The 11,704-nt window shown below is 52.2% G+C and overlaps 1 protein-coding gene across 1 annotated transcript in view; it reads left to right on the top strand.

Moving 5' to 3' along the window:
- Positions 1-6: 6 nt before the first annotated feature.
- The window catches only part of NPEPL1 (aminopeptidase-like 1), a gene marked incomplete at its 3' end in the record, with an annotated part of 25,805 nt that continues 14,107 nt past the window's right edge, over positions 7-11,704 (top strand). The window contains exons 1-5 of the mRNA XM_015560724.1: positions 7-37; positions 401-571; positions 3,426-3,515; positions 3,997-4,078; positions 5,692-5,834. Of these exons, the coding sequence (XP_015416210.1) occupies positions 401-571; positions 3,426-3,515; positions 3,997-4,078; positions 5,692-5,834 (486 nt within the window). The remainder of the gene's footprint in view (positions 38-400; positions 572-3,425; positions 3,516-3,996; positions 4,079-5,691; positions 5,835-11,704) is intronic.

The raw sequence follows: 11,704 nt of genomic DNA, 5'->3' as shown, positions 1-11,704 counted from the left end.
GACCTGCCTGCCGCCGGGAACGCACCGGTGCATCGTGGTGAGTGGTCCGAGAGGGCTCCTGCCTGCAGGGCTGCCTCCGAGCCCAGCCCGCTGCAGCGTGGCCCAGAGCTCAGAGCTGCCGCCACCGGCACGGTCACCCCTCCTGTAACACACCGGGAAACTCGGGGCTGAGAGAAGCCATTTCCCCCAGAACAGTTCTGTAGGCACATCTGAGACTCAGATCCAGACTCGGGTCTACTGTCAGGTTGTGAGACAGTGGTTCCGGGGACGGCCCTGGGTGAAGGCTGGCTCGGCCTCCTGTGTGCACATGGTATGCGGGGTGGCCTCCGAGCCTGCAGCTCCCTGGGGGCCGTGTCCTGCCCCGCCCGCCCTCCTCACCGCTCTCCTCTCTGTGCTGCAGATGGTCTGCGAGCGGGCCGATGTCTTCGCCTCTGCCTGTGCTCTGGCCCGAGCCTTCCCGCTGTTCACCCACCGCTCCGGTGCTTCCAGGCGCACAGAGAAGAAGACGGTCACCGTGGAGTTTTTCCTGGTGGGACAAGACAATGGGCCAGTGGAAGTGTCCACATTGCAAGTGGGTGTCTGGATGTTCAGTGGAGTCTCTGGGCCACGGGGAGCGATGTCTGGGGCGTGCTCTCTCCCTTCTTGGGGAGGACGGTTGTGCTGCTGTCCTTCCCGAGGAGGCCTTTGCTAGCCGGCTGCGGGCTCCCTCTCCCTCAGGGTGGTCTGTTTTCAGGATGCGGGTTTGTGCCGCTAGTGTTTATTGAGCACCTACGCAGTGCCAGGCTCTTCCATGTTCGAATGCTAGTCGTCCTGTGCACGCACATGTCACATACCCTTACGGCATACTTTTCCATATGTTATTTCACCGGAACCTCAGGACAACCCTTTGTGAGTAAGGCAAGGCCGGAAGTGATTTCCAACTCAGAAGTCCTCGTATGGATTGAGTGTCAGCTTCCCTCCCTTGTGGTGTGACTATCTCAGATCCCACTGATGAGCTGTTGCCCTCCCCACCTCCAGTCCCATTCCAGCAGCCACACCTGCGCTGTCCCTTCCCCATCTCACCCTTCTGTCTCTGGAAAGCGGTCACTGTCGCTCCGGAGCTCCTGGAGGGCACAGGCCTGATCTGACGTATGATTTTCCCAGGACTTGGCTCAACTGCCCACTGCCTCGGGGTGCTCCACCCACACCTCCTGCTCTCCTGGACCACTGCAGTGGTCCCTTAACTGGTCCTGTTGCCCCCAGGTCCCTCCCCGTTGCCTTACACACGCGCACCAGTGTCTTCCAAGTGCTTGTCAGGTAGCAGGCCCTGCTCTGAGCCGATGTGCACACTCACGGGTCAGATCCCTGCATTGTCACAACAGCCCCGTGAGGTGGGTCCTGTTGTTATTACCATTATAAAGCTGAGCAAACTGAGGCTCAGCGACATGACGTGACTTTCTGGGGCCACTCCAGCAAGGGGTAGAGTCAGTTTTTAATTACAGCCGCTGTCTGTCTAGAATTGTGAGCACAGGGGGTGCTGATACCCCATATGGCCTTTTCCTCACTGTGGGGACCTCTTCAGCCCCCGTTGGACGGGGGCATCCTGGTCTCCTCCGGGTCACTGTAGCCTTGAATGGAATAGCATGCTGTGGTCTCTGCTGGACTTGAGTCTCTTGGACATCTTTGGATTCTAAGTCCAGTGTGGCACACAGTAGGTGCTCGAATAAGCATGGATGGAATGAATGAATGAATGATCCTGTGTGTGTGTGTGAAGTGATGAGGTACAAACTCTACCCAAGTCCACATGGCTCTGTGTGTTTTCTGCCCTCGAACCCGCGCCAGCTGCGTGGGAGAGCTTGCTCACCGGAGGTCTGTGAGGCGGCCACCTGGCTCCTCCGAGACCAGTCTCAGGGCACTGACGCACTTCCCAGACAGCGGCCACAGGCTGCGTCAGCGATGAGCAATGGATTTGTGTGTGTGACGCCCACAGGTGGGGACCTGGTCCTCCCCTGGGGGGAGCCCGCTGACAGTCACCGGGACCCCACAGGCACATCTCATATCTGAGCTGTCAAGTCCTGTATCTCTGCCTTTTAGGCTTTGGGGTTTAATTACCTCAGAACAGGCAGAGCTCGCGCAACAATTGGACAGGGCCTGGGAGGTGGCGGGCTGACGCTGTCCCTGGCCTGCCCGCCCTGACACCATGGGGCCAGAAAAGCCGCAGATGAACTCAGTGCTGTCTGCACCCCCACTAAACCTGCACAGCTTTTCTCCTTTGATATTGCCGCCTCTCTGAAGCTTGGGGTTGTTGGGGGGATGGACTGGGGCAGAGACAAAGGAGAGAAGGCAGAAAACTTCCAGGTCAGGACAGAAACAAAAGTGAGATGGGAGTTCTCAGCAAAAAGGCCGGGGCGGGTTGGGGGTGGGGCAGCCAGTGTCTGGGACGAGTCTGTAAGCACGGGTGCGCCCCTGCCTGAGGTGCCTGTGGTGGCCGGCTTGGGGTGCCCGGTGGAGGTCTGCCTGTTTCTTCCCTCGCCTCTGCCTCAGAGCAGAATGGCATCAGATGACCAGGAAAACAAGGGTGGGCTTGGGTCTGCCACACACTCACAAGGAGCTCACCTCAGAAAGACGCCTCCCCGAGGGCCAGCGGGGAGTGCTTTTACTCTGGAAAGATCCAGAGGAGCTTTGGGGGTGTGGCCTCTGAGCAGTGCCTCGGGATGGCTGGGGTCTTCAAGAGAAGAGAAGGGAGGGTGTATTGGTCGCTCAGACTGCCGTGAGAAAATACCATAGACGAGGCAGCTTAACCAGCATCTACCTCTCACAGTTGTGGAGCTGGAAGCCGGAGATCAGGGTGGGTTGTGCTGAGGGCTCCCTCCCTGGCTTTCAGAGGGCCACCTCCTCATTGTGCCTTACAGGGCAGAGAGCGTGCTTGTAGGGACACTCATCCCATCAAGGGGACCCACGCTGTTGACCCCACAGAGGCCTCCTAATACCCTCCCAGTGGGGGTTGAGGCTTCCACAGTGCACCTGAGGGGCCCAGACATGTTCGTAATAGAGGTCAGCACCTCCTCCTGAGAGAGGGTGTGGGGATTGGCAGAGGCCACAGGTGGGAATGCCCAGGACACGTTGCAGGCCAAGCACAAGGGCTACCTGCCACCGTGTGGAGTGCAGTAGCAGGCGAGGAGGCTTGGGAAGAAGGTGGCCCCGACAATGCCAGGCCGGACGCTAGCCAGGCAGAAGGACCACTGGCATTCTGTAGATTGCTGGTGGGTCAGGAGCTGGGGGGTGAGAGCAGACAGCTTGGCTCTTGCTTCCCCTCCACCTGCCTCTGCACCTCCCCCAGGTGACGAATGCTTCTGACACCTTCCAGTCACCAGGGGAATGGATAGGGGGGACAGCCCCTTCCACCTGGTCCCAAGGCCCTGGTGACAGCCTCTGTTTCTTTCTAGTGCTTGACCAATGCCACGGACGGCGTCCGGCTGGCAGCCCGCATTGTGGACACACCCTGCAATGAGATGAACACAGACACCTTCCTTGAGGTGCGTGGCCCTGGGGGTCAGGCCGGGGGGTGGGACCGGGATGGGGTGGGTATCGTTAGACCACAGGCAGGGTCACAGGAAAGCTGGGGGCCAGAGGGGGACAGTGTTCATCGTCTCTGTTCTTTGCCTGGGGAAGCCTGGGGCTGCTGCAGACAAAGACCTACTGTCCACCCAGCTCTCAGGGGCCAGCAGCCTCAGCCAGGGGGTGGGGGAAGGAGCCTCTTTCGAAGGCCCCTCTGCAGGACTCCAGCCAGGAGCTACAGGAAATTGCAGAGTTTGGAGGGCCAGCCTTCTCTCCTGGGTTTAATCACACTCAAAGCAAGAGACTCAGAGCCGCTGGCTCCCAAGCCTGGTCCCCCCATCTCCACCCCCACCCCCGTGCAGCCATCAGCTAGTCCTTGGCCCGAAGCCTCGGCCTCGCCTTGAGTTGAGCTGTCTTCACGTGTCTTTGTGTTGTTGTTTTTTCCACGAACATGTCCAGGAGATTAAGAAAGTTGGAAAAGATCTGGGGATCGCCCCAACCATCATCCGGGACGAGGAGCTGAAGACCAGAGGGTTTGGAGGTGGGTGGGGGCTGGTCCTTGCAGGACTGGGCCTCAGGGCGTGCTCCGGGCACTTGGCTGGCTGAGTGGCAGTGGGCACGTGGTGTGTCGTCCCGAGCTTCACCCCGAAAGAAACCGGCCTGTGTCCAACCCCAAGACCGGCCCCTGGGAAGCAGACTGTCACTGGAGAGAAGGAGGCAGTGGTTCAGGTTCTGATTCAGATTCTGGAAGCTGTGGGGTCCAAGGCCGCCCCCGCCTGCTCCCTCTCCGGCCTCCTCACGTGTTGTTGTCCTGGTCCTCGGGCCAGCTCATCAGGGCCTTTCTGTTCCTCGAATACACACAGTCAGGTCCACACCAGGGCCTTGTACTACCACTCCTGTATCTAGGATATGTTTTCCCAAGACACTCTCAGGGCAGGACTGCCCTACCCTGCACACCTCAGCTCAAAGCCACCTCCTCAGAGAGACTTCCCTGATGACTAGGCCCACCCTCTCCCGCTGCCCAGCCCTGGCGGTGCAGCAATGACCAGGACACGGTGCTTTCAAACTGGCTGGGGGAGGCTCACTGTGTTTGCTCTCCATGTTCCCAGGACAGATTACCCCAGAAGGGAGTGCAGAAAGGGATGCTGCATGTCTCACAGCTCTAGCGGGGGCGGGGAGAGAATCGGGCCAGGGTCTCTCCCAGGCTGCCACCAAGGTATGGACTGGGGCAGCTGTCTGAAAGCTTGACTGGGGCTGGGCTGTGCTCCCAGCAAGGCACACTCATGGCTGTGCCAGCAGGCCTCAGGCTCCCTGGCTGCTCCTTTCCAGCTCTCTCCTCAAGGGGCACAGCACAGTAGCTTCTTCCCTCAGGGCAAGGTCTCTTGGTAACCTAATCTTGGAGGTGATGTCTCAGCATCACCTCCAAGAAGAAGTGAGACACAGGATCTTGCCCACACTTAGGGGGGAGGTCATCTTAGAGGTGCCAATTACAAGTGGAGGGAGAGGCCACTCCCATAGGGGAAAGCTTCACAAAGGAGGGGTCCTTTGCAGTGGGTCTTGCAGGGTGAGTAGGAGTTTGTCAGGCAGCCATTATTGCCTCTTGTCCTGGTTGCTGGGATCCTTCAGTTCAGTTACTTGGGGCCCCAAGGCATGGACTCTGCCCCCGGCAGGCATGATTTTCTGGAGCAGATGGGGCATAAACTGAACAGTGAGGCAGTAGTTGGAGTGAGCTTGGAAAGGGTGGTGCGGTGTGCTGAGTGCATGGAGGGTTCAGGGAAGGGAGAGCAAGCGTGGGCTGGAGCAACCTTGAGGCATTGTCCAAAAATCATTTCATTCTGCAATCCTGTTCATTTCTTTCTGGGAACGATACAATATTTTTTTTCTCAGCGGGTTTTCTTGCCTAACAATGCTTCGCATAGAATTTGTTTGCAGTCCAGAGCTTTGGAACTAATTTGCATTCCTCATCCCCCGCTGGCCAGGGGCAGGAAAGGGGGCAGGGAGCTCAGTGTGGACAGCGCAGCTCTCCAGGAGCAATACCCCAAAGCCTGAGGACACTTCCTGTGGGGGAACTGATGTTTCTGGGGGCGGGGGCTGCTGGGTCTCCTCTGCTCAGTTCAGCCTGAGTCTGACTGCCCCTCCCTGTGCTTCCCGTAGGAATCTATGGTGTTGGCAAAGCCGCCCTCCACCCCCCAGCTCTGGCCGTCCTCAGCCACACCCCCGACGGAGCCACCCAAACCATTGCCTGGGTGGGCAAGGGGATCGTCTACGACACCGGGGGTCTCAGCATCAAAGGGAAGGTGAGGTGCTGGCCGCTCAGGCAGTCCCGGGTGCAGAAATCTAGGGGGTGCACGGCTCTCAAGCGTTAGAGGAAGACGGCCAGGAGCTTGGCGTTGGGTGCACCTCTGGGGAGCTGGGTTCGGGAAGGGAGATAGTGGATCCAGTTCTCCTTCTGAGAGGGATAGTTACGTGCCCCGCTGCAGACAGGGGTCTGGAAACAGAAAGTCTGGATAGGATCCAGAAACACGCTGCAGAAGTGATTAAAGGGTGGGTCGGGAGAACTGGGGAGGCAGCGTGCAAGGAGTCAGGCGTCTCTGTTCTGCGTGAAGATGAATGAGCAGGTTTCCAGGGACTGAATGCTCAGGGGTGGTCTGTACAGAAAGCACAGCGCGAGGTGAAGCCAGGGGGATGTGGGCCCAGAGGCAAGCCCCCTGGGGTGTGGCTACAAGGCTGAGGTCTCAGCAGTCACGTCTGTGGGCGGCCTTTGGAGTTGGCTGCCTCGGGGATAGATGCATGTGGGATGTCAATCTGTGCCCGTGTCTGTCGGCCTCTGAGAGGCCTGCCTTCCTCCACACTCAGCTGGGCACAGGAAGAGCCAGCCACCTTCATCGGTCACCCCACACACTGCACCAGGCCTGGGCCGGGCTCTAAGGGACAAAGACAAGGGAGGGACTCGGAAAGAGCAGACATGTGACATGTATGCAGGAGGAAGTCTGAAAGGAGGAGAAGCAACCATCCCCGAGAGAAAGCTTTAGAGAAGGGAGGACAAGTGAGCTCATACAGCGCAGACACTGAAAACTGGCTGCCCGCGTGCCTCACATATGTGTCCTGTTGGCCCATATGGGGTTTTAACATTTGAATTAGTTACCAGCTTTTAAAAACAGGAAGAATTATCCCAAAAGACTGGGTTTCTGACCTTTTGTAAACTCAGAAGGTCCAGCCATGCCTGTCCTGCGTCCCCGCTGGCGGCCTTCTGCCGCAGCTCAGTGGCAGCTGACACCATGGATATAGCCTACACCCCGCAGTTTGCCACAAGCCCCATCACTCCCTGCCGCCTCTCAGACATTGAACCCCAGTGTCAGTTGCTACTTAGGGTAGGCATTGTGCTACTGGTTTTTGTACTTCTAGTCTGTCTAGTATTTGGTTCCTACAGTGGATGATCTGTTTGTTTAGTTTTGTGTTTGATTTATAACACTCTTCCTTCTTCAAACAACAAAATTATTTTCAGGACTAATCAGGAAATGAAACTAATTATAATAAAGGTTTTTAAAAAGCACACACCAATAGTGAATTAACCGACAGTGAATTCTCCTTTATTGAATTCCATACATATTTTCATGCCAGTAAAAACTCTTAAAATAAATATTACAGTACAAATGAAGAAAACAGTAATGGATTAACACTTTTAAGTAGAATTAATGTAATTTGTATTTTTTCTTTTCTTTTTATGTATTGGTTAGAGAGAGAGAGAGAGAGAGAGGGAAACATCCATTTGTTGTTCCACCTATTCATGCATTCATTGGTTGCTTCTTGTATGTGCCCTGGCTAAAGATCAAACCCCCAGCCTCGGTGTATTGGGATGACACTCCAACCAACTGAGCTACCAACCATTGCATAATTCTTTTTTAAAAAATATATATTTTTTTTATTGATTTTTTACAGAGAGGAAGGGAGAGGAATAGAGAGTTAGAAACATCGGATGAGAGAGAAACATCGATCAGCTGCCTCCTGCACACCCCCCTCTGGGGAAGTACCTGCGACCAAGGTACATGCCCCTGACTGGAATCGAACCCATGACCCCTCAGTCCACAGGCCGACGCTCTATCCACTGAGCCAAACTGGCCAGGGCCATAATTCTTTTAATAGAAAAAAATGTATGCCTCCATATTGGTTGTGTTAGTAGATGTCAGCTATAGTTTTGTTCTCAGGCATTGGCGTCTGCAGATCTGTCAATGACTTAATCAGAAAAGATCTCCACATTTTCACAATCACTAGATAGACAAAGGCACCAGATTTGTCAGTCTGTCTTCACTCATGGCCCGTAAAAACACTATTCATTTTAATTTTAAGAAGTTTCTGTGACATGAAGCAACACACACAAATACTCAGGAACAGTCTTTAGCGTAAGTATCTCTTGATGAAGACTGTTAAAATCTATATCACCCAAGAAACTCCAGAAATTGCTATACTGTCCATGTGTTCAGTTCTTTGAGATTGATTCTAGCAGCTTTCAAATATCCGTGGAATAAGAACGTTTCAAACAACTCCACGCATTCACCTGGATTGAGAGAGGCGAGGAGACGTGAGCTCATGGCCCCCTCAGGTTTACTGTGAGTCCACGTTTGAAGGGAAGAGCACGCGGACACCGTGGACACTGTGACACGGAAGCCAGCCAGCACCATTCTGACCGCTGGGAACGGTCCTCAGAGTGGAGGCGCGGCCCTGGGGCTGTGAGTGTGGGGCCAGCTGTGAAGCCAGCAGTTATTACCATCCATTAGAATAATGTTTCTAAAAGGATAAGTAATTAAAAGAGGCAATTTGAAGCTTTTATTTAGATGATAAGGACTCACTTTTACCAGCTACAGGTTTTTGGGGGAGGAAGAATTTACCACTGATGACAACAGGCAAACTGGTTTTTAGTCAGTGTATTACTGCTCTTAAGTTCTCCCCAGACAATGAGCCTCTAGTCTTCTGTTGTCGGCCGCCCCCTCCCTCCCACCCTTGCCCCAGAGGCAGCTGAGTGCAGGCCGGTAGAATTGTGGGGTGGTTTCTCCTGGGATCAGAGGCTTCTTTTTGATGTTGGCTTCTTAGAGGGTCAGAGTGAGAAGCGGCTTCCTGTGAATTAGTCATTTTGCTGGTGGCACCAGCTCCCCGTTTAGCAGAAACACTCTTAGCTCCACTTCCAAAGTTTCAAAGACAAATCAGGATCAGCATGAACTAGCAGGTGTCAAAGACGTTAGTCTCAGGACCCCTTACACTTAAAAATATGGATCCAAAAAGGTTTTGTGTATAAGGTTGATGTCTGTTGATATTTCCCCTATAAGAAATTAAAACGGAAATTTTAAAGATATATTTACTAATTCATTTAAACCCAAAGAGACCCACACTAAGACACATCATAATTAAAATGCCAAGGGTTAAAGACAAAGAACCTTACAAGCATCAAGAGAAAAGTAGCTAGTTACCTACAAGGGAATGCCCATACAACTGTCAGTTAATTTCTCAACAAAAACTCTGCAGGCCACAAAGGAGTGGCAAAGAAATATTCAAAGTGATGAAAAGCAAGGACCTACAACCAAGATTACTCTACCCAACAAAGCTATCATTTAGAATTGAAGGTCAGATAAAGAGCTTTGCAGACAAGAAAAAGCTAAAGGAGTTCATCACCACCAAACTTATATTACATGAAATGTTGAAGGGTATTCTTTAAGAAGGGAAAAGAAGAAGAAAATTAAAAATATGAGCAATAAAATGGCAATAAATACATATCTATCAATAATTGAATCTAAAAATCAAAATAAATGAACAAGAAATCTAATGAACAAAAGAAACTGATGAATAAAGTAGAATCAGAAGCATGGAAACATGGAACAGACTGACGAATCTCAGAAGGAAGGGTGGTGGAAAGAGACTGACCAAAGATCTTATATGCATAGATGCATTACCTGTGGACACAGACAATGGGGTGGTGAAGGCTTGGGGTCGGGTGGGAACAGGTTGGAGAGGGGTTATGAGATAAAAAGGGGGCATCTGTAATACTCTCAACTGTAAAGATTTTTAAGAAATGAACATAATATAAACCCATTTTAAACCTGCATGTTAATGTAAATGTTATAAAATAACTATAAAATGTTATAAAATAACTAGAAAACAGCGAGGAGAGTGGCATCATGTTACATTTCTGCAAATCTCTTTAGTGCTTGCCTTCATAGAAGATATGTGTGGCCATGTGTCTGCTGCATTTAGTGTATCGTGATATGTTGTTTCAGTCAAATGTCAAAAGAAAGTTTGGCCTCACTCACTTCATACTTGGAAAGGGAGAAGTAGGGGAGTACAATTCGAGGAACTGGGGCCATTCGTCTTGCTGTTACACCAAAACTCTCCAAGGAGTGGCTCCCAAAGGCTCACTCTACTGTGGAACCTGAAACAATGCCAGTGAACGTTAATGCTGTTACATTAGAATTGAGTGGTCCAGCTTGGACTTTGCATGATTCTGTAATGTCGTGCCTGGGTCATTTGGAAGACGTTGTTTGTAGAATTATGCAGACTTTTAAAACTTGACACCTTCCATTAAATCACATTTCTTAATATCACCATTCGTCGCATTTAAAAAGTCATTGAGTATTCGGAAGCCTGAGGCAGATACAAGTTTTCCAAAATTCTGATTTCTTCTCTTAAAAGCTCAAACTTTACCATTGGCAACAAACAACAATGGAACCGTTTTCGTGGAAGTAAGAGGCTTGCTTTGTTCATTTTTGAGGAAATATCTGCCAGAACCTACGTGTGAATAACCACCGTGCGTCAGCTGTTCTTTCAAGGAGGAAGGGTGCTGGTGAGAACGGAAGCCAGACGAAGTGGGAACTCCAGGCTGTGTCCGGCCTCAGGATGGAGGCGCACCGCTGAGGCTGTGCGTGGGGCCCGCCGTGAAGCCGGCAGCCATGAACCTGAGCCCTCGGTGCTCTGTGCGTACCTTCGTTCCGTCACACCGAATATGGAAAGTGGCTGCATCAGTGGTTGAGATGTTTTCAAGTCAATAACTTCACTGCTTCAGCAAGGAAACGCAAGTGAAATGGGCAGCGCTTTCCTTTCCCGGAGGCTGGAGACGAGGCCGGGCACCGGCAGATCCCTGGGTGCCATGCCTTGCTCAGTGCCGCCTGCAGCCCACTTCTCATTTGCGGGCCATAGCTACAAGCGTCAGCCCAGTGCAAAAGGGAAATGCCACCGTAGCGTCAAGATGGGGATCGTTTCTTTTGTAAAAGTAAGAACGGGGTACGCGGGTGCTGCAAAGCAAGCACGTGAGATCTACCCCTGTGGTTTGGTATTGTCTGCCCGCGGTTGGGAGGCTGTGCCAGTGACAGGGACACAGTTCCAGTGACCATCTTGAGCAGTTTTCTGTGGGCCATTTTGCGAGTGGTTTGCTTCCAGATCCGAGACCCTGTTTTTCCTTTTAAACAGTCCTGTGCTTTCTCGCAGTTTAGGTCAAAAGAGACAGCTTATTTTCAATAGTGCTAGCTGGGTCATTTTCACTCAATTTAATTGTAAAAGCAGCTCAGTTTATACCTAAAAATACTTTCCATTAAAACTCGGGGCTCATGTAATCTGATAAAGGTTCAAAACATTGCTCAGTACATTTCAAACCCGAATCCTTATATGTGATGACCTGCTGTTAATTTAAAATATGAACTTGTCAATTAGCATTGGGAGCCTATAAAATGTAAAAATATGTGACCACTCTCCACCAGTTTATAGAAAGTCACAATTACCTCTGTGGCAGGAAGGCACCTCTGTTTCTAGCAGCCTCTCATTAGACTGGTCTACCCAGGAGATGCCAACGGCTGGGCAGGGTGGTGGGGCTGCAGGTGTCCTTGCCAGTGTGTGTGTGTAGGGGGGGAAGGGGGGGGCAGAGGCGCCTTGGTGATGTGAGAGTGACATTTGGGAAAATTTCACATTATCCCAAGTGGATGGCTCAAGAAAGTGACGTGGAGAAGCAAAGAGCTGAGAACAAAAGTGTCAATGAGGCCAGATGATGCCAGCTTTAAATGCCAGTGCAAGGAAGTGGGCCTGTTCCCGGGACAGCCTGGGGACCAGATCACAGCCTGGTCTCCAAGCCATGCTGGCCGTGTTTGTGTAACAGCATGGCCCCTGCGAATGCAGCAGCTCTGGATGTCCC

The sequence above is a fragment of the Myotis davidii genome, unplaced genomic scaffold (assembly GCF_000327345.1).
Source record: "Myotis davidii unplaced genomic scaffold, ASM32734v1 scaffold75, whole genome shotgun sequence".
In the NCBI taxonomy this organism is placed as follows: domain Eukaryota; kingdom Metazoa; phylum Chordata; class Mammalia; order Chiroptera; family Vespertilionidae; genus Myotis; species Myotis davidii.
The sequence above is the reverse complement of the archived record's forward strand: the minus strand, read 5'-3'. Positions and strand labels throughout refer to the sequence as shown.